General features: G+C 39.2%; 1 protein-coding gene across 1 annotated transcript in view; it reads right to left on the reverse strand.

Moving 5' to 3' along the window:
• The window catches only part of DCHS2 (dachsous cadherin-related 2), a 236,584-nt gene that overhangs the window by 96,683 nt on the left and 116,066 nt on the right, over positions 1 to 23,835 (reverse strand). Inside the window, exons 2-3 of the mRNA XM_048847435.2 lie at positions 19,692 to 19,883; positions 9,185 to 9,416 (exon numbers count right to left, since the gene is read on the reverse strand). Coding sequence (XP_048703392.2) covers positions 9,185 to 9,416; positions 19,692 to 19,883 — 424 coding nt within the window. The remainder of the gene's footprint in view (positions 1 to 9,184; positions 9,417 to 19,691; positions 19,884 to 23,835) is intronic.

The following is a 23,835-nucleotide window of genomic DNA, read 5'->3' on the forward strand; positions in this document are numbered from 1 at the left end:
CCTGGTCAGCAAGACATTAGAATTCAAACAGCGCTTTCTGACTATTTAACTTATTGAATTTCTCCAAGAGCATCTCTGTTTAATCAACAATCTTGTCAATCAACAATCTGTTTAATCAACAATCTTTGTGAGCTGGCAGGCTCGCGGATGTTAAAATAGCTCTCAGCACTCAACCTGACAAAAACTTCACTGCCATGGTAACCAGAGACGATATTTTGTTCAAGGTACTCTACAAAGAGATGGATCTTTTTAGGCACAGAGACAGACACTGACAGAGAAGCCCACTGAGAGTGGGCTTCTTTACTCTTCCCCTTCATTGAGGGCACTACACATGTCATCTTGAGCCTCAGACTGATCTGCTCTGCTGCCTACTGTGCTAATCTGTAACAGTATAGTGGAAGAATTTTCCAAAGGCTACTACTTATTCTTTGGTGTGACTTGGTGCTTTCAGTCACAATGGGTTAGTGCTCCCTCCTTTCCCAGAGCTGACAGACACACCTGGGGAGCCCTCGCTTCTGAAAGGTGCCAGTCAGCCATTCACATAATGGTAAAAACTGGAAAACACTCTTCAGGGCTCTCTGGGTCTATAAAATTGGCTCTAGAGCACAATAGTTAATGTGAAATTTGGATCTATCTCCGCACCCGTTGATTAGGAAGATTAATCCAATATTAGCAGACTGGAAGAGAGAAGAAAGCAAAACTTGCTGGTTGTTTATGTAGTAGTTGGATTATGTTCTAGTTGCCTGTATATTATCTATGGGAGAAGCATGTTGAGTGATGGTATTTTACTGCTTGTTAAGTGCACATATTTTTTATGTTTTTTGTACAAGCAGTTTTTGATCTACTTTTTCCTCTTTTTGCTGCTGTCAAGCCATGTAAGCAGCTTCTTGTAGACCAAACAGCAGTGGCAGTGGAATGGGGTGGGGGTGTGCCCTTTCTGCCATCTGGTAAAATCTTGTAATTCATAGATGTGACATCCAGTGAACTATTTTGTAAAACAGTTTGCAGTGTGTTGCAACACACTGCATTACAAATGCACACATCACCCTACCATCAGAATACAGGGTCTTTAGCACATGGCTTTAGTAATTTTTCTCCCCATATTTGGTTGATTCTATTGCATTTTACTGATCTTGAATGCAAACAGAACCATGTACAACGAGTGCTGGCACGGTGTATATTTTTTTCATGCTGTTTTGCCAACCCAATCTGTTCCTGTGGCCTAATCCTGGGTCCTTACTGTTCCCAGTCTTAGTCTTCTCCATAGCTGAGACTACCAATCAAATTCAGTTGTATTAAATTCTGTTGTGAGGGAGATAAATATCCACTAATGACTAGGAGAAGTCATTCTTCCGCTGTGACCTAACACAGACTTAGGTCTTCGGAGGTGAAAGCTTATCATGCTAACCCATTGTCACACACAGTCCCATGATTTTCAGTGTTCTACATATGCTACCAATTACTTATGCAAAATAGGGGAAAGAGGCATTGAAGGGGTTGTACTAAAAAATGTGGCCTTAGAACGTTCCAAAATAAATCATTCCTAATTTTAAATCTGTCTTTACTCAAGCGAACCCCTTCATGTGTGTAGCAATTTTATTTTATTGCATACCATATAAAAATGCCAGGAGTAGTTTAAAAATTAAGCGGACTAATCTTTCCTATAATAAATTATAGTATGAAAACATCATTAGCAGTCATAAAAAGCTTTATTCTTTTTAAAAGAAGTACACGCCCCAGTTTTTCTTTGATGTAGTCTACAATCTGGTACGTATTAAACACTATGTAATAATTAAGGTTATGTGAAAATTAGAATGTATGTCCCGCAGCAACATCTGATATTCCAACATTTGTTTTCATTCTGAATTTGGATGAAAAGTCGAGATAAAAAATTTTTTACCAAAAATGTTTTTATCAAAAATTTTCAATTAAAAATGTCAAAATATTTCACTTCAACATTATTGATTGAAACAAAACTTTTTGACACTCTCCAATTGAAACATTTTATTCTGGTGTGTGGAACCAAATCTAAATGTTTCATTCTGAGTCAGTTTGACATTAAACTGTATTGCCTAAGGAGCGGCAGTAATTCATGGAAGTTGTAGTTCAAATGTTTCATGCCTTTATTCTTTCTTATGAACTAGCTCCTTGGCTGGACTACATCTCCCATGATGCACCACAGCAATGTTACTCACATGATTCATCATGTGGCTCAGTTAAACAGGATACCACAGTGCACCATGAGAGAGGTGGTCAAAACCAAGGACCGCAAATCATAGAAGAGAATGCGGGAGTGAAATACCTGAACTACAACACCTATGGACTTAGGCAGATGCAGTATATGTCACACTGACCCAAAATAAGCTACTTCAAAAATTTCACATGAAAAATGCCAATTTTGCAGAAAGTGCATTTCACATTGAAAAGTCATTTTGCTGAAAAATTCCCAACCAGCACTAGTAATACTACTTGATTGCTGTTTTTAACCTATATCTTCTCTGAATGGATTAGGTAGAAGAAATAAGTCCTTCGAATTAAAGGGCCAAAGCCCACTGAAATCAACAAAGACTCCCAAGGACCAGTGAAAGCAGTTCTGATAAAACTTAATGGTCCAGAAAATGAAAATTAGCTCAGGTTGAGAATACAACACTCTAAAAAAGAATAAATAAATTGCTGACTGCATGCTTTAACTCAACTTTCATAATCCAGGTCATGTATGTAGTGTAGCTGTAGCCATGTCGGTGCCAGGATATTCGAGAGAAAAGAGGAGTGAGGTAATATCTTTTATTGGACCCAGTTCTGTTGGTGAGGGAGACAAGCTTGTCTCCCTCACCAACAGATATTGGTCCAATAAAATATATTACTTCATCCACCTTGTCTCTCTATGATTCAGATCAGACATTTCATAGTAGACAATGAAGGTGTGTGCTCAAGAACAAGGAGAGAGCACTTATGTGAGGTCAGACCAAGTTCTGCAATTCAACATGATGATGTCACACTGGGCCAAAGTAATTTTCAAAACATATTTCGCAGACTTGAGATAGTCTCCTGAAATCAGGGCTATCTTGAAAAAACTGAGGTGATAATCCTAGGGCTTTCTACAGCTCTCAGGTAGGATATTTATAAGACTAAAGGATGAACTCTATGCCCTTGGGTGAAAAATAAAAATCAACCAAAGAAGAAACAATGTGTGTGTTCCATCAGCTATCCCAGAAATAATGCTGCTGTTGTGATAAAAAGATGATAAATTGAGGAGTCAGTCAGTTTTTTTGAGTTACTGCTGCCTAGGTTGACTGTCATGATGCCAGTTGCATCTTAAGGCCCACAACTTCTAATTTCTTGTTCAACCATGCCTATAAATATTCTATACCTCCGTGATGCTGACAGCCTGGCTCAGGGCAACGCCATAGGTCAATTCACTTGTGTGTGAATATCAAAGGAGTTAAATGTATTTGTAGATATTCAGGCCAAGTCACTTGTGTTAGTAGAGATCAAAGGAGATGTTAATTGTATTGTTTTCACCTATTTATATCTTGTTGTTTACTATTACATTATATTTACATTGCATATACCCCAGAAATTATGTTTACATTATGTATGCTCCCATAATTAGATAATCCTAGATTAAAGTACGTGTTAGAATGAGAATGAGTTCAGGTGTTCAACTCATGGAAACTAGAAAAATACCCCATAGTTTGTGATTACAAACATTTGCGTTTATGTATAACCCTGTAACTAAATTACTCAAAGAAATCTTGTGAAATGCTAATAAAGGATTTAAGGACTGTAACAGGAAATGCTAATTTCAACGCAGGGGGTCACGGAGTGAGTAAAAACATTTCTTACATTGTTATCTGTAAGAAGAAGATACAAAATGGATTTCAAGGAATGATCCTTTATCTCTGGACTGTTCGGATTCTAACATGGTGGAATAACTGAACAGAAAACCCAGAGTTATTCTGGGTAGGACTGAAAAGACTTTTGGGAAACTGGCAGACTACTTCATCTCTGCTATCATTTTGGATTTACAAACTTTGATTCACCTGTTAATGTATTTTACCTGCTTTAACCTCTCAATACCTCTCATTTCTTTTTCTTAGTTAATAAACCCATAGTTAGAGTTTACTATAGAATTTGGTGCCATCATTGCGTTTGGTGTAAGATCAGGAATACCAATTGATCTGGGGTAAGTGACTAGTCTCTTGGGACTGGGAGCAATCTGATGTGGTGTGATTTTTGGTTTGTGTGACCATTATCACTAAGTCCAGTTTGTCTGCATGGCAAGATGGAGAGCCTAAGGGGACTGTCTGGACTTCATGATAAAGTTGGTATAGTTATCCAGGAATGCACATTTGTTACTGCCTTGATTAAATCTAATTGGAGAACATACCACCAGTTTGGGCCTCTGTGCTGTTTTCTGACAGGCTGACCTGAGATTGGCACTCACAGCAGTGAGTCACTCCAGACAGCATGACAACTTCAGGTAAAGTATTGTTAACCATTAATGGGGAAAACAGATAAATATAGCTTAAACAACATACTAGCCTGCATAGCTCTTCAGTATGCTCTGCTCCAGGCAATTAACCAACGCTGTTCACAGAGCAGATAGCATAGATCAGAGGTTCTCAAACTGTGGTCCGAGCTCCAGTCAGGTGGTCCGCAGATAGTTCCCTCTAAGGTGCGTACAGGAGAACGAAGGGCCACCCTAATTAGGCGTGGCTCCACTACTTAGGTGCCTTGTCCCTGGAGAAGACGCATATGTAAGGTGAGGTGAGAAGAGGGGGTGGGGGATTTGGATCATGCAGAGCTGCGGTGGCCAGAGAAAGAGGCGACTTTCTCCAGCTCCGGGGCTGCGGCTGCTGGGGCGAGACCCCACTCCTTCCCAGACCCAGCTCAGGGGCTGCCACAGTGGGGGAGATACGGAGAGACCCCCCTCCTTCCCAGCCCCAGCTTGGGGGCTGCTGCAGTGGGGGAGAAAGGGCACATCCATCGCATTAGAAAGGGAAGACTACCGATATTAAAATATGAGTTGTGTGCTTTTATTTGTAAAACAAAAAAGTTGTTTATTATTGTTTTTTTTATATAGCGCTTTTATCCAAAGCGCTTCACAATAAGTTAGCTAACGGTACAAATAACATTTGGGAAGATCATTAAGTGGTCCGCAAAAAAATAAGTTTGAGAACCACTGGCATATATAACATGGATCATGCAGGTACCCAGGAAAGTAAAACATAAAAGTGAACCAAGGTGGATTTTGCGCCACCAATAGAAATAAATGGTAATAAAATAGGCATAGAGCATAGAACTAGGAACCAATCACACACCAAAATGGTTTTCTAGCTACATGCAATCTTCAAATTATTTACTTTTGGAACAATCCACCTTCAGCCAAATGAAAAATGGCTAATCCTAATATCTACATACAGAGAAGTACAATAAATGTAATTTACAAGTTTCTAAAAGAATATTCTAAATGATGGAGAATCTAAAAAATAAAAAAGCACATAAATGCCACTAATCCTGTCTTTTAAAATTCCACTAATCCTTGTACTGGAATATGTATCTGTGTCCGTCCGTTCAATGAGAAGCTCTTTTTTCCATTGAACTGATCTAAAAGAGTCACACAATGAACCTGAACCAGAGCCCACTGAAATAAATGGCAGTTTTCCCATTGACTTCAATAGGTTTTGGATCAGGCCCAACCTCAATATCTAGATGTCAAAAGTGGTTGTTTATTTTTAAATGTCCTGTTGCTGACCAACTGCTACGACCAACAGATCATGAAGATTTCTTACTGTGAACACAGTTCGCTTGCTGTGCAAAACTTACAGTTTTGGTAATACAGTCATATAATTTCCTTGGCAAAGCCATAGTTGGCAGGAAGTGATATTCAACAAGCAGGTTTTTGTTGTTGGGTTTTTTGTTGTTGTTGTTAATTCCCTTATCCGTTTCTTTTTTTATTCAGAAAATGGAAAGAAAATTTTATTTTTTTTGGTGAGTGCTATAAATCCTGAATACAGCAATTTGCGACTGCCCCTGAGCTGAGCTACAACAATACACAAAAACATACATTCTGGACACTGTAAAATAAAAATCTCACTTGGCCTGGAGAATAGCTTCATCTGGTACATGAGTTTTGTTATACTACTATCATTCTCAGCTAGTAAAAAATGCGTTTTTTGTAATGTCTTTTCCTAAAACTGAAAATACCATTGTCTGTCCCATGTACATATCAAAGGAAGCCAAACTACTTAAGGACTAACAAAATAAGTCAAAAAGACTCAATTAACTAACTATCTTGCCTGAGCCCTGAACACATTTCCAACAATTACAGTTATCGCTTAGAAATTAAGAAATTGAATTGTAAAATAAATCCACATGCAGCTTCTAACTCCAACCTCCATGACCATACCCATACCACATTGTCATCTCCCTAATCCCTTCTTTGCAAGTGGAAAATAGCAAAAGAGATGGGACTTGCCATGGCACAAATTCACAATATTGTATAACGTACAATCCACAGATGGTGGTTTCAAGGGAAAGTCCACAGTGAAGGCTTCAAAAATGACCTCCCTGGAGTATGTTTTCAAATAGCTCATGAGAGAGGAGAGATTATAGAAGTTTGCAGCCCACCTGTTCTCACTATACAATTTCTATTTCTGATAGTCTCTATACATCATCTTCTCCCCATGAAACTGGGCCAATGCAATCCACATGACAGCTGGAGTAAGTCTCCTTACAATCTCTTGAGAGAACAGCAGCAGGGACACCTGGTGTTCTCAAAAAGAAAAGGAGTACTTGTGGCACCTTAGAGACTAACCAATTTATTTGAGCATGAGCTTTCGTGAGCTACAGCTCACTTCATCACTGTAGCTCACGAAAGCTCATGCTCAAATAAATTGGTTAGTCTCTCAGGTGCCACAAGTACTCCTTTTCTTTTTGCGAATACAGACTAACACGGCTGTTACTCTGAAACCTGGTGTTCTCAGTGAATCCCCCCAATATCAGAAGCAGAGAAGAGATTCTTACAGAAAGGGAAAATCCTAAATGGCAACTGGTCATCTTCCTGCCTCTTAGAAAATGAGGAAGAGGAGGAACTCAGTCTCTGTGCTGTCACAGAACAAGCCATAAAATTTGCTTCCAATTCTTCATACTGATCAACTTCCATAGCTACTTAACCCAGGGAGATTGCAGAACTTCTGGGGAGTAGTCTAACAGTTACAAGGGCTATTGTCACTTAGATATCACCAACAGTTTAGAAACAATTTCAGCTCACCATTAATTAATTATACACACTGCTGCAGCTAGACATGAAAAAAAGGAAAAAGGGTACCCTTTACCAAAAAGGACACATTAGCATTAATATTAATAGGTTAAAATAAAACACAGCCAGATCTCATGAATTACCCATGAGATTTGATTATAGGCAATCAGAATCCAAGTGCTATAAGGTTGGGAATAGTGTCTTCAACCCAAATGGTTTTTCATTTATAAGTGCCAGCAATAATGACCTCAGGTTATTTCATTATTAATTTGATCTCTGTTTGATAAAATACCATGATAGTTCCACAAGATACTGATGTCTCAAGTGTTCCTCATGATTAAAGATGACATTTACCTTATACAAATCACCCAAACTGGAAAAATGAGGCTAAAGGGCCACAATTCAAGGGAGAAGAACCCTTTAAAGAAAGGCATACTGTAAAGCCAGTTCTTCTTGAGTAACCTACCGGGGCTCTCTCTGACAAGCCACTGATGCAGTTTTGAAACAATCGGTTAAATGATTGTGGAGATCCAGTTCCCTGATTATTGATTGACCTATATATTTTTTGGCATCAGTTATGCCCTAGAGGGACTGATTTGACAGGCAGTTAAGGTCCATGGTAAAAGTAAATTATGAAATAGCCAAGATAAGCGGGCCAACTTCCTAAGAAGATTAGTTTCTTCTGTTCATCAGAATATTTTAGGTGTTAGGTCACAGGATGCAAATAGGCATCATTTTGAGAGAACAGAGTATTTCCTTATGATGATTTCCATGCCAAACAGCTAATACACACACACACACACACACACACACACACACACAGAGCAAAATTATTAAAACATATGAAATAATCCCCTATGTCAAAGTTAATTAATCTTAAATGGCGGACTATCAGGAAATAATACTGTCTATCAGGCTATATTCCTGGTAGTGTATGTATACTAGATTTTAAATTGAACTGTAGTCTGGTTTAGTTTCCAAATATTAAAAGCCAAATATTGAACATCTGGTATACTTTAGGCATTGGTTATGCCCCTGGTATTTAATTCAATAGGCACCGAATTTCCCAGGATTACAAAAAAACCATCAGGGTCTGCCTTTTTGGCAGTGGTAAAAGAGCGACTTCTGTGACGGCAAGGTGCATTAAAGACTCTTAGAAGTAGTTCATCCTGACTTGCTTTGACCCTATCAAGAATGCCTTCTTGCCTTGGCTTACACTCCTAGTGTGACTCAGGGCCCAGGTATGGGATCCAGACCTCTCCCTCAAGCCAGAAGTCAGAATTGGGGAGAAGGTCAGGTCAGGAAGTAAGGAGCACGAAAGGATACTCATGAAGCTGACAGTGGAGTCAAGCAGAGAGGTAGAACTAGAAGTGAGAGAGACTGGTGGGTAGCATGAGACTGCCAGCATGCTGAGAAATTTGTTGTGGCACACTCTGGAAGGTTATAAGGAAGGGTCTTATTTGATAGAAGTCCTGGAGGGAGCAAACGTCTAGAAGAAGAGGTTCCTTGTTGGTGAGGAGGGAGAGAGACTAACTGTCCCTCAAGAAAAAGCACTTAGGATAAGTCTTTAGTGTTCTAAGCATTAACATACTGTATAAAGTAATTATTAGTGCACAACTAATGCATGGCCAAAATGCTCTAGTTTCCAATTTAAAATGCTAGAGAAATGACATCAGCTACTTCTCATTCCACTTTCTGTGACATACATTCTAGAGCTCTATTTATTCCAGTAGATGCAAAGGTCATTTAACATTTGCTCACAAAAAACAAAAACAAAAAACAAAGAAAGTATCTTGCACATATGCCACAGGATGTAAGTTTTGATTTTATGACTTGATTTTAAACAAAGAAACCAAGTTTCAAAGAAAAAGTGTGACATGGTGTGTCTTATAATTTCTGTGTCACACACACATACTGTACCTGAAGAAGTATCCACTGTGAAAAGGGAAGAAAACTCTCCTGGAACAAGCTCATATGTCACAACTCCATATATCCCCGAATCTCTGTCTGTGGCAACGACATTGATGATCTCTGTTCCTGGGTGCGTATGACTACTGATGCTTGTCACATAGCTGGCTGGGTCGAAAATAGGTTGATTATCGTTAATGTCCTCTATCTCAATACGAACAAAAGCTTGGGCACTTAGCCCACCCTGTTGAATAAACCAGAACAAAGTAAAAATCAAAGTCAGTTACAGTTAAACAAATACATGCCTCAATGCATTGCTAGAATATAAAACAATCTACAATTAAACTGAACAAAAACATTTGTTAAAAGTAACTATTTAAAGGGCACCTATAAAAGCCAGAAAATTGAGTTTAGGGAGTTAATAGTATCTTTAATGCAGCTCCACTGTGCTAGCTACTGCACTACACAAAGGGATCTGTTCTCCCATGAAGGAACATGAGGTTTAAGTATAGAACTCTTGTTAACTCTAACAAGAATTATCCATGTAAATCCCTTGTACGTCTCGGCACATAGGATTTCACAGTCATCACCTATTACACTTTCTGTGGCTTCACAGATAAAAGGTCAGGCCCTTTTTCTTCAAGAACAAATGCCTCTAGCACTTGAACGAAAAGAGAATCTCCACTAGTTGTATTAGCGTTAGGGCCCATTTCCTCTACAGACTAGCTTCTAAAGGGAAACACACTTTCAGGCAGTGCTGACAATCCATCCAGCACACACACACACACATACCCCCTTGGGTACTCAGAGGCACAATGGGATCAAATTCTGCAGGAGCAACCTCTGTATTCCATTCCCTAACTTCCCTGGCAACATTAATTTAGTCTACCGACATGAAATACTATCCATTCCCATTTCCCACACAAATACACACAACTATGGCTCATAATTTTACATCAGTGAATATTTTCAAATAATAGACAATTACTTTTGAGCATAGTTTTTTTGCTAAGCTTGCCCGGAAGCCTGACTCCACATCCTGGACCTTGGCCCTCCTTTTGTCCCTGTGCATCTGGCGGTGGAGGGGGTGGAGAGGGGATGGTGAGCTTTGCAGCTGTCGTCACTAACTCATCTCCCCAGCTCCTCAAGACTGGGCTGCTCTGCTATTCTCCACTTGGCTTACACTTCTGCCTCTCACACACCCTGGCTAGAATCCAAACTCTTGCACTGGCTCCATGGAACAATACAGGGAGCATATACTGCTTATTAACTCGACCTTGTGGGGAAGGCTGAAGAGAAAGCAGCAGCTGCAGGCCAGTCTGAGCAAGGCAGAACTACAGAAAAATGGCAATATGGTAAATTCCATAGCAAAAAAATTGAATTTTGTGCCATTTTGGAAAAAAATGAATTCTGTAGCTGCAGAATCATGGAGGCCATAGAGCCGTGACTGAGATGCACAGTCATTCACCTCTCAGCACTTTTGTTTTAGATTTCCTATAGATGTAGGAAAGCACTACTGTATCAGTTTAGCTTTGGTTCACATTTTCAAGGTTCTCTCTACAGCCATAATGGCTAAAACATCATTTTAACAAAGCTGAGATTCTGTAGCACAGTTCTGTAGCAAGAAGTCAATTGTGTGGCAGTGGAATGATGGGATATACAGATTTCTGCACATGCCCTTGACAGTACATTACAACACGGATGGAAGAAGACAATCTATGGATACAGAGTTTGATTTTCAAAGAGTTATGCACAAAAATGTGTACATGTAAGTTGAGTAAGTAATTATAGAGACTGCACACACAAAAATTGGATACTGGCATGAACAAAGGGCAAGCTATGTTTAGCAATTCTGAATTTATGCATGATGCCACAGGAACCATGGGTGCAACTTAGACGTATATTTCTGCATGCACCACTGTGTGCCTCGTTTATTGAGAAAAATTTTTTGGCCTTCACAAAACTGTCCAGAGTGCAGTCCAGTTACTCAGGCAGAGTTCTGCACTTGGGATTTGCACTACAGTGCAGTAGCAAGCTCAAAAAAACTGCATTCGATCTTTGGTCTGTTGACTCTATAGACTTGTACTGAATTCCTGAGATACAGTAAATAAATCCATCAACATCTGTAAATTTTCTCACTGAGGCTTTCATTTTTCCATATTTTTTCACAGTCATGTTGTCTCTATAGCCTGGCACTGACAATGTCATGACACTGTTGTGAGGAACCTTAGTTTAAATGTATGAGGAAAATTAAGTAAAGTAATGAAAAATTACTTATTTGCAGTATTCTTACAATAAATTGAATCCTGAACCCACAAACAAAGTTAAAGGAGTTTAGTCCACAGGTGGAGATTAGGTTGAAAATGGAATCCTTATCCCCCACCCATTTGGTGCTGTCGGGTTTTCTTTTTGGGGGCGGGGGGAGGAGAAGGAAGGAAAAATATGGGAAAGGGGGCAAAGGTGGGAGGAGTTTAAAAACAGCAAAGTATTATGGGGATTAATTTTAAACCACTTGACCCAATCTGTGTTCTTGACTGCTAAGGAAAAATGCAGACATTTCACTCTCCAACCTAAGTAGTTCATTTTAAGGAGTTAGACTGTAAAATCTTTTTTAGGGGAAGGTCCATTCTGAAATATTTTTAGAAGGGTGGGTCATGAGATAGGGGCATGTAACGGCTGGTCTACCTCATTCCTCTCTGTCCTTGTGCTAACCACTGTTGTTGAAGAGCCAGTGCCTCCTTTTCCTGACCCTGAAGCATATCCATTAGACACAAGTGAAGAGAGGCTCTACTATTGTCATCACCCAGTATAATGGATGACATGCAACCCTTCTTGTTTTGATGCAGTAGAATTTCTTTAAGGTTACCCTGGCAGTGGTAATTTTTGAGAAAGACCCCTAGTGACTGGGAACAAACGGCTGCTATTTCTAACCACATGAATATGCTCCTTTATCTGTTCAGAGACAAGCATGACAGTTGATTATCCAGGAAATGAAGACTGATTTAAGCATGCCCATTGTTGAAAGAAAATTACATTTGTTAAAACATATTTCAAGCAACAGTAGAACACTGTTGTTCATTTTGCCTTTGTATTCTAGAAATATTGCTCACATAACTTCATGTCTCTCAAATGCTTAAATAACCTTTTAACTACAGTTGTGCTGATTGATGGAATGGCAATAAAGTTGGGTACAAGTCACATTGTTATGATTCTGAAATTTTGTTACTTGTGGAACAAACAATGAACATGATATACTGCTACAGAGCTGAAATGACCATAACTGGAGACTTTCTTTTCCCTAGCAACATCCAATCTGTGTAAAAACATGGAGCTAACTATAAACCTCTCGAACCATTTTTCAAATATAAATAATACTACTTTCTTGACAGAAGAGATTCTACTGCTTAACAAATACCTATGATGTTATGTAGAACAGCTGCATTTTTGTTGTTTACATTGTAAGACTGCATAAGAATCTGACAGGATTTCAATTATAGCCCCCAACGTGCTGGGATATAAGATTCCACTAAAATGTTGTTCCAGACTGAAAGGTTATATATAGGTTCTCAAGACTTGAACACAGATTTTATTTTCTTTGAAATATGTTTATGCAGTTTTTAAGTTGTAATGCTGTAGTAGGGCAAGGAAGGAATAGAATTAGCCACTAATTTCAAAAGCTTTAACTTCAATGGGAATTTTGCCCGAGAAAGGAGTGCCGAACTGGGCACTTTGCGTATTACAATAACTGCTTTAACTAAAAAAAAAAAGAGAAGAATATTGGTAGCAGTTACATGTATCTGCTAAAACACAAGAAAGAGACAACAAGCTTAAGTCTCTCTCTATACACAACACATAGTAGGAAAGCCATTTCGAGTTTCAGCAGTATCATCACACATTCATCAGAATACATCTAAATACCAAGAAGCATTGGGAAAGTTTTAAATGTTGAACTGATCCAACTAGTTTTGGTGTTGATTAAAAACTGACCACTCAACACATAGCCAATATTATTTGAAGGGCTTTCATAGACATTTCCATTATGTAATAGCATTTTATTAGCTAAATGACTCCTTTTTAATAACACATCTAAGTATCATATATAATCACCCAGTTTAGATCCATTTTAGTTTATCAGGTAAACGACATATGTTTTATAATGTTTACCAATATCTTATGAATTTGATAATTTTGAGGTTTAATCCTCTACTCCTTTCTGAGATAAAGCTCCCATTGCAATCCTCATTTCAGGAATGGCAATTTGGCCTGAGCAAACAGTGGCGGGATAAGCCACAGATTATTAAAAATTATCTGATTTAAGAATTGTCTGGGGTACATATTTATCCCACAGTATGTCAAAGGTGCTACCAGGTAACAATATACCTTGCAAGCCATTTTATGCAATGAAGCAAACACCACATATTTCTAAAATTCCTGAATAAATGGATAGAATCAACATTGTTCTTTATAATGTTATGTATCAAGTGTTCCCTGACAATAAGGTCAGAGCATGCACCATATATGATGCTCATTCTCTTTCTTCCTTAAGATTTACATTTGTAAAAACTGTCAATTGCATTTACTTCTAATTTTCAAAAGATTGTGCTTAATAGCAAAGAATTTACGATTTTATCTGCATAAATAAGAAAACAGACCATTCTGAGTGGACTAGAGGGGTAATCATCTCTGAGCATACAACTCAATTTTCATCATAATCAGTTATGTAACTACACCTTCATATTCAGCAGATGTGCTTGCATGTGTAATTAGAAGTGATTTCTTTAAAAGCATCGTGGTTAAAATGCTTTGTCCTTGACTCCCTGCAAATGCAATTTCTGCAGAATAGATTTGATTTTGAAACTGTTTTTAAAATACAGGCAAAAGGGCTAGTCTTTTCAATCTTTCAGAGGAACAAGTGTTCAAACAGAAAGGGAAGACAAAACCAATTAAATTGGAACTAAACAAATAAAGATGTGGAAAGAATGTGTTTCTTAATTTAATAAACTTTTTAATGTACTTTAAAAGAATAATCTGTATCTCCTTTACACAGAAGTCATAAGATTTTCAGTTTTATAACTGCTGCCTATGCACTACAGTGATAAGTACATTAGTAGTGCAGATAGAGAAGGATTCTATCTCAGCATCCCTACAATTAAATTTTCTAATACTATGGTAGGTATCCTCTAGCAACTGTATGGACCACTGTTTCTTTGGATGAAGTAGAACACCAAACTGTTGGACATCATGTAAATAATGCAAGCGAGCACACAAAAGGATGGGACTATGTATCTTGATTAGCAATAAGGCTTGATCAGAGTGTAACTGTACAACACTAAAAACATATACACACTTTTTAAAAACTCGATATTGTTTCAGTTTCATACATGCAGCTGAGTTTATTTTAATGCCTCATTGTATAACCATACGTATTGCTAGGTGTACCACCGTGGGTATAAACAAACCTCCATCCAATCCAGGGAAAACAAAACACAGAATTTCTTATTGCATTGCATTCTTATTGTAAATGATGAACAAAGGAAACAAGAACATTAAAACGTATCAGGCCTTATTCTCATATCTTTAAAAAGCAGAAAAAGGGCATACAATTTTATTCCCCTTTCTTGGTTACCTTTAAGACTATGTTAGACCTTTCATTAAAATTCCTGTTTTTCATATTCTCTTTCTGAAAAACTCACCATTGAGATTGACATTTTCCATGCCTGGTCTCAACCTACAGCTGAAAAATTTTGGAAGGTTTCCTGTGGGAAATGCCTTCACCTGTTTTTGTGTTATTTGAGAATGAAAATCATTATATTCTTGCAGCAGTTCAAGATGTTTTTAGTTCACTAGTAACTCAAACACACCTAAAAAAATGGAGGTTTGCAGGTGGAAAGAGAATTATAACTTTAACATTGCATTTTAAGCACAGAAAAAACAGGAAATCCACAAAATTAAGGCTCTCCTAATATCATTAACTTGTCCATATTACACAAATGTATTACTTCTAATCACTTGTTTCACTATTTAGAGCCAAACTGTGGCTGAGCATTGTGCAGGTTCATGTGAGAGGAGGGTTGATGTGCTTTTCTCCCTCTTTCTGCTTCCCTCCCACTCAGGGACCAGCCACAATCACAAGTCTGTGGTCTCTGGAGGATACATGCTGCTTTTTTAACTAGCACCCAGAGGCAAAAGCAACCACAAAAGGAAAAGGGAGGAGGCAGCGCCACCACCAGCCACAAATGGGCTGGCTAGAGAGGGGAAAATGTGCTGCATGCTTAAGTGGTAGCACGGCATCTGCTATCCACAAAAACTCCAGGAGACATAGTTTCTCATTAAAGCACACTACCTCCTGGAGCTTTCCTCGGAAGTTGTGGCTATATACCACAGCTGTATTTAGAGTTATGGTTTACTGGTACAGTCTGACTCTAAATCTATACCTAAGGATATACAGTATCTGATGTATGAGAGAACTGATGTTACTGCACAGATAGCTCTCAATCTGCAAAGGTCCGTTACGGAGGATCGTGTGTGACAAAGACCCCAAAATGAACAACACAAAAATTATTCACGCAGGTGCTATGGGATTCGTTCCTTTCTATAACCTTACTTACAACAGTTCTGATGTAAGTAATTTTCGATAATAAAAGTGTGGGGGGGGATACCAAACATGTAGATAACTTAGGGACTAAAATGAGAGGCGTCTCTCAAAATGAGGTACGTGTCACATGTATGACTTAACTTTTGTACTGAAACGTTTAAATATGTAAGTTCAGTGATTTAGCAAACTAGAAGGGGGGATTGTGTGTAACAGTTGCTGGATTTCTTTGCTGCTTTTCAACTTACAGTAATACTGCACCCAATCTTGCCCTCACTGGTATCAGTGAGAGTTCTGTCACTAGCTTTCAGGACAGCAGGATTAGGGTTCATAAGTAGAGCTGGCTTAATAACTTATTTTTCAGTTCATTAGCAGCTCTGAATTTATTTATTTTTTAAATCAGTTCAGGTCGAACCGAAAAAGTTTTCAAAATATTCAGCAAATCAAAATAATCTGCAAAATTTGGTTTTGGGTCAAACTAAATGCTTCATTTGACCCAAAATGAAACATTTCATCTCAATTTCAGGTATTTTCCACCTTTTGTTTAATAAAAGGAAATGAAGAGCTAGATTCCCTTTTACCTAATGTTTGGGATACTTCTGGATGTGAGAGACCCAGCTTCAATCCCCATTCTGGAGCAGGAGTTGAACCAAAGTCTTCCCCTCTCTCAGGTGTGCTCTAACCACCAGGCTATATGGCACCAGGATTGAGGAGTGGGGGCTCTTTCACTTTCTATAAATAATTATTCACTGGCACAGGAACTTGGACTGTGGTGTCCCTCCTCTCAGGTGAGCGCCCCAACTACTGCGCTACAGGGCCATTCTCACACTCTCTCTCTATGAAAAAGTGGAACAGCTTCAATCAGAGATGTTGAGAGTGACTCATCCCAAAATAGCCAATAGTGTGGTGCTTAGGGAATTCACTTGGGAGGAGGGGAAGACCTGGGTTCAAATCCCTGTTTCAATACAGACAAGAATTTAGGTCTCCCAGATGAGAGCCCTAACCACCATGGGTCCAGATGACGAAGATGTCATCAATATAGCGCAAGTAGAGTAGGGACATTAGGGGACGAGAGCTGAGGAAGCGTTGTTCTAAGTCAGCCATAAAAATGTTGGCGTACTGTGGGGCCATGCGGGTACCCATAGCAGTGCCGCTGATCTGAAGGTATACATTGTCCCCAAATGTAAAATAGTTATGGGTAAGGACAAAGTCACAAAGTTCAACCACCAGGTTTGCTGTGACATTATCGGGGATACTGTTCCTGACGGCTTGTAGTCCATCTTTGTGTGGAATGTTGGTGTAGAGGGCTTCTACATCCATAGTGGCCAGGATGGTGTTTTCAGGAAGATCACCAATGGATTGCTGTTAACTGCTGGAAATGACCCACCTTGATTATCACTACAAAAGGTTTTCTCCCCCCCGCTCTCCTGCTGGTAATAGCTCATCTTAAGTGATCACTCTCCTTACAGTGTGTATGATAACACCCATTTTTTCATGTTCTGTGTGTGTATAAATCTCCTCGCTGTATTTTCCACTGAATGCATCCGATGAAGTGAGCTGTAGCTCACAAAAGCTTATGCTCAAATAAATTGGTTAGCCTCTAAGGTGCTACTTTTTACACTTGTCTCCCTGTGGTCATTTCTGAGCAGTTCTTTTTCTCCCATTGCTGCTTCTAAAAAGGCAAATATAAAAAAAGGCAGCCAGGCTCAGAAATCAAGTCATAGAGAAGAAACAAACAGGGTGAAAGAAACTGATATTTCTACTGCACCATTTCATTTGTAAAATAAGCAGTGTACCACCTGGAAAATTCACTCTCCTCCTCCTCTTCATTGTCTATTTAACCTTCTCAGTTTCTTTCTTCCTTCCTTCCTTCCTTCCCTCCCTTTGTCACTACCAATGACCCTTCGCTCTTCTCCCAACTTTTTCCATTTATTTCTCTCTTCTTTTGCCAAATCCCTCTTCCACAGCTAACTCCACAGCTAACATCTATCACTCATGCGCCTGCCCAAGCATTGAAAATAAGCACTAAGGCTACGTTTTCACTCGCGGGGGGGTGGGGGGGAGGAAAGGGGAGTTTGTTCTTAACTCAGGTTGTTAACTCAGGTTAAAATTGCAGTGAAGACACAGCAGCTTGGCTTTTAATTCACGTTAGCAGCTGCAGTTCAATTCCAGGCTCCCCTGAACACTTTAAGGGTATGTCTACTCTGCAGCTGGGAGGTGTGATTCACTGAGCAGGCAGACAGACTCATTAGCTCAGCTCAAGCAATGTGGATGTTGTGGCACAGGCAGCAGCTTGGACTAGCCATCGAAGCTCAGACCTAGTCAGCTGGGCAGGCTTGGACTCAGGCACCTAAGCTGACCTGAGCCACTATCAGTGCTGCAGTGTCCACACTTCTATGTTTAGCATGCTAGCTTGAGCTGAGCTAGCATAAATCTGTCTACCTGAGCTGGGAATCACACCTCCAAGCTACAGTGTAGACATACCCTAAATCAAGCTGCTAATCTGGGTTACCTCAGTTGCCATATCTTCATTGCTATTTTAACTGACGTTAATTAATACAGTTTAGCAATCATGAGTTAAGCACATATCCCCCCCCCCTTTTATTTATTTTTTTTTTGCAATGAAAACATACTCTAAGGGGCCAAGAGGAGGTGCATGCTACAGTAACTCAGCAGTGGACATGGAAGGTGACTCAGTACCAGCTCTGATATATACTAAAGTACATTTGAAAAGTGGACATGGATATTAGGTGCCAACTTGAGGAACTTAGGATCCGATTTTTAAAAGCACTGAGCTCCCACAATTAAAAGTCAAGTCAAGAACCTCTGAAAAATCAGATTTCCCTGAAAGAAGATAAATCACAGACTGATCCAAAAATGAAAGAGTCTATAGTTTTGGCGTGCCTACAGATTTCTCATGATTCTGATTTAAACTTTATCACTGGGGCATTAATCTGATCAGAATACACATAACATTTCCATCCGAGCCTCTTTTACTATATTTTTATTTGAAAAATCATAGAGTTTTGGCAAAACCCAAATCTTCTGAGCCAAATGAAAGGGAAATGTGTGAAACTCTTGAGACTACCAATGCTCTCATCCAGATCAAGTATCCATTATTAATATATCTAATCTTGATATTGCATACACATATATGTATTTTCATATCTATTCAGCAGCACTATTTTTACCCATCTGAAGCAAGATAAAATATGATTTACACATAGACTTTAATAACTTTCTATTATTCTCTGATTTAGTTCAAGAATGTTTTTATTTCCTTAGGGGTAATACATTATTTCCAATTAAAATTTCTGCAACTTCCAAATTCATGGCCAACCAGCATCTTGACAGATGAAAGGAAACATGAAGAGTCAGTCCGTAAATGGTGCTTGACAGCAGTGTGGGAGAAGAGCCTAGTGTGAGAATGGCAGACCTTTCCACAGTTGCTACAGGTCCACTCGCCAGATGGTGGTTGGAACACGCACTGCTTCCTGGCTCACCTGTGGGCCTCAGTCTGGACTATCTGATGGCTCTCAACGATGACTGCACCAGCCTTGACCCAGCTTCTCCAGACTAAGCAGTTGTGGGTTGTGTCTTCAAGTTGTCAGTGGGAATGCTGAATTTCTTGAGACCTTGCTTGGCCTTGTTGCTGTATTGGAACTTTGGCCTTCCTCTGCATCATGGGCAGTTCTTGAGTTGGCCACAGAGCACAGCCTTCAACAGATATTCTTGAGGCATATGTTCCATATATCCCAGCCGACAAAGCCTGCAAGCATCCAGCGTAGTCTACAGAGACTGCAGGCTGGTCCTCTCAACTTCCATATAAACATATTAAAAACTTCCCTCCCTTGTTAAAACTTTATATTTGTGCTCAAAATACAAAACATGCTCACAAGTCAAGTAATATTCCAGGGTGAAACTTACCCCATCTGTCGCTTTCACTAAGAGATCGTAAGTGGCTGGATCCCTTTCCCTGTCAATGTCTTGACACACACAGATGTGTCCTGTATGTGGATCTATCCGGAATGCTTTAGATTTTTCATAGTTATGGAATCCATCATAAAGTAAATAGTCGATATGACCAAACTGGCCTGCATCCGCATCTGTTGCCTTGGCCTGCAGGGAAGCAATAAAAACAAAATAAAACTAGATGAACTATTATTACATAATAATATTTCAAATATTATGGATATTTGATGCCAAAGTCTTTATTATTGTTTTTTAAAAGTGTATTTATTTAATATATTGGCTCTAATACTTAAGGTATCCCAATGCACTTTTCAAAACAATGAGTTAGATCATGGTAGTGCAGGTATTGCATAGGTAAATAAGAGATCTATTACACCTTATTTTGACAAGCAAAAAGGATGTGTTCTTCAAAAAGGATGTGTCAACTCAATCAAGTGGCTTACTACAATTGAAAAGCCTATTCAAGACATCAGCTACCATCTGTGAAGCAACATTAGCTTGCCGTGTCTTAACCTCAGAGGCTAAACCAAGGCTAACCAATATGACTTTAAAAGTGTTAGCCTGTGTCTTGAAGAAATTCTTCAATTGTGTTAAGCTAACTCAACTGAACTAACATGATTAAAATACCCATAAAGACAGGGCCTTAAAGCCAACAAGAGTTCAGCTGTAGAACTGTATTACTGAGAAAGGGAATGCTGGCCAGAACATTATCTACTGTGCCTTCTGTTTAACATCTCATTTGAAGGATGGCCTAGCTAACACTACAGGAGTACAAGGAGTAGGTTTCAGAGTAACAGCCATGTTAGTCTGTATCTGCAAAAAGAAAAGGAGTAAAATTTGTTAGTCTCTAAGGTGTTACAAGTACTCCTTTTCTTTTTAAGGAGTAGGTTTTAATCCATGATCTCCTAGTTTAAAGGCAAGAGTCCTACTAACTGAACTAAACTTGTCTATCTGCACCTGCATGATAAAAAGACATCCACTGGCAAAGTCACTGGAAAAATTCTTGCCGCAGGCTAAATTCCCTCACTGGTGCTGTCTTGCAGATGGTTAGGAATGCTGAGCAGAAGATAACTAGAATTTCATTTCACACTACAGTAAGTAGATCTTACCAGGACAGCAACACTTTGCCTTCATCACTTAAAACCACTCTGCTGTAAATCTGAAACCAAATTCTGTAGATTAATATCTCACAGAAATGCTTCCTTCAGAGCTATACCCTTCTGGAACCAAGAAGTAAATAGTTTTCCCTGAGATGAAGCTTGTGAGGTTTTGGAGATAGTTTTGCATTGAGGTGCAAATTCTGCCTACATCATTCAATGTCTTAAAATCCATGGGTGAAATTTACTCGTGTCCAGATGGCCATCCCAAATCTAAGTGATGCATAGGCTTTGTGCTAGCCTCTGGAGAGGAGTTAATTTAATCCTACATGAACAAGGCAAGCAGGATTTGGCCCGGAGCTATACACCTCACAAAAAAAGGTTTATCTCCTTTATCTTGGAATTCAACTCTGTATTTATTTTCAGGAGAGGAGCTGGATGCCAGGCACATGCCAACATCTCAAATATATTAAAATATTTGCAGCTCTCTTAAATTAGAAAGATTATATAAATTTCTGTTCAAGTGAAAGACTTAGGCAACTAGATATATGACTGACTCAAGGCAGAGGCCCAACTTTAACGGTGTGTTTTCTTCAACAGAATGTACATCTTTAATTTCTCTCCAATAGATTTCAATATTTGTATTAACAATATCAACCAGCCTGTACATTAATATCATTGTTATTACTTACCACTTAACACACTGCTGACAAAATACAACGTATCACCTAAACTGTTTCAAGCTGATCAGGGTGTTATTATGGACAATGCCCCAAGCAGAAATACAGAGCTCTGCCACCTTATTGTTGGCAATGTCCTTTCTTCCCTCCCACCCCCCATTATCACTACAGCAGCCCAAGCATAAACTTTATCTTGGAGTAATCAGATTACACTATCACAAATGGAATTCAGAATTTCATTAATCTGAATGTGTACTTGTGATAAGGTATCTGCCCCAAACTGGGCAGTAAGGGGTTAATAGAGCCCTAGGGAGGCTGTGTGAAAAGCAGCCAATTGGAGAGGGACTGTGAAAAGCTGTAAATCTTTTTTTACATATAAAAAGAGCCTCAGGGCAGAGCAGGGTCAGTAGCTTCCTGGAGCCTGAGGAGGGAAGTCTGTGTCTGGAGTAGGGTGCAACCCTATAGCGCCTTGGACAGGGCAGTGCAGACAGAAACCCGGGGAGAAGAGAAGGAGCTCTAGACGGGCTGCTGAGACTGAGGAGGGTGCTGTGATTGCGGGGAAGTGGCCTAAGGAAAGGCAGCAATAGTAGATGCAGAGGGATGCAGCAGGAGGTTGCAATCTACAGGGTCCCTGGGCTGGGACCTGGAGTAGTGGGCGGACCGGGTCCCTTACACTCGCCCCTGGGGAACTGGCAGGGCAATTCACGGCAGTCGCCAGTTGGGAAGTGGCTGGACTAGGAGCTAAACTCCCCTGGAAGGGGGAAACATGGACAGTGACGTGGCTGGAGGGCTGAGCCACGACGAGGACACTACGGTTCCTGATGCTGCAGGAGGGGTTGCAGGCGGACTTTAGAGAAGGAGTGACAAGGTGCAGATGGAGGTGTTGGTCCTGAGCTAATCCCCAGAACAACCAGGAGGAGGTGCCAGTCTGCCGGTGGGTGACGCACACCGTGACAGTACTTGATGTAATTAGACCTTGGGAAAATGCTGTACTATTGTGATTTGTTTCCCATTTTAGTACATTTTGTTGCATATGTCACTAAATTATCTATCCCAGTTTCTCTAATTAGGATTATACTCTTAATGAGGAGTTAAAGCCTACAGTAAATTAGGAACATGTTATACTACAAAACTTTATAAAGGTTAATAAAGAGAAACTTTAAAATGTTTCACACATGAGGAAATTTCAGGGGGAAAAAGTATCAGAATGTACTTGGTTAATATTTTTGCATTTCCTCTGCTGCTATCGATATCTGTGTCAGTAATAAGCATTCTGTCAGCTACGTGTTGCTTTCTGTGCAATCCTGCAGTGGTGTCAGAACAGTGAGGTTATGGCATAACTGTTTATTCTCTACTGTTGAACTGTCTATGGCTTTGGAAATTACTGAAATGCCAAAAAATCTAGTATTAGAACTCCACTACACGTCAAGCAAAAAAGTGGGATGGGCTGCACAGAAGTGGTAGCATGTTTCCAGTATGGGAGTAACTCTGGTGAGGTTAAGCCTCTGAGCATGCCCAATTTGAACAAGATGATTCCAGAAGTCTGAAAAGAAGCAGCCTGATTTGTGTGCTTGTGCAGTTGATGTAACATACCTTCACTACAACCAACTCGATTTTAGAATATTTTACTGAACATTACACGCTATGAGATAGAAAACATTGGTTTTTTAACATAATGTATTCAGTAATTAGCAATGTGGCAAGAAAAATATGAAATTCATGTACTTTTCAAATGTTTTTAAGTTTTCAAACATATCTGAATATGCCCGATATTCAAGTTCTTCTTTTAACATAAAAAGGAAGACACTACTTTGTAATGAACGTTAACCATACAATGCTGATAAATTTAGCCCATACAATTTAGTCTGAAGCATAAATGTTTCTCCATTAGCACTATGTCAAAAACTATGAGCCTATTGCTGTGTCGATGCTTGGTTGAACACTAAAAGGTGGCAAACTCTGATTCTTGAGACAACTGGTGGATGTATTAAATATTTTTTTTTATAAATAGAAAAGTCAGGTTCATTACATCTTCATTTTTATTGCCTTAATCTCTCTAGCTAGTTATACATTTCTTAGCATCTCGTTGGGTTATTTTATAACTTATGTAAAATTAAATGAAAACTTTTCACACTGGAGAAAAAGGATTTATAACAAAAGAAATGTATGGTAATGGAACCATTTTGTGTGTTGGATTTTGCGATTATTAGAGGTGTTTTAAAGAAAGATTTCTCCTTCAGTTCTGTTTTTCTTTCTGTTCAGTTCTTTAACTAAGCTAAACCCTGCATTTATGATATCCGATCTTTTTGCTGTAGGATTGTT

Source organism: Caretta caretta, chromosome 4, assembly GCF_965140235.1.
Source record: "Caretta caretta isolate rCarCar2 chromosome 4, rCarCar1.hap1, whole genome shotgun sequence".
NCBI classification, from domain to species: Eukaryota; Metazoa; Chordata; order Testudines; family Cheloniidae; genus Caretta; species Caretta caretta.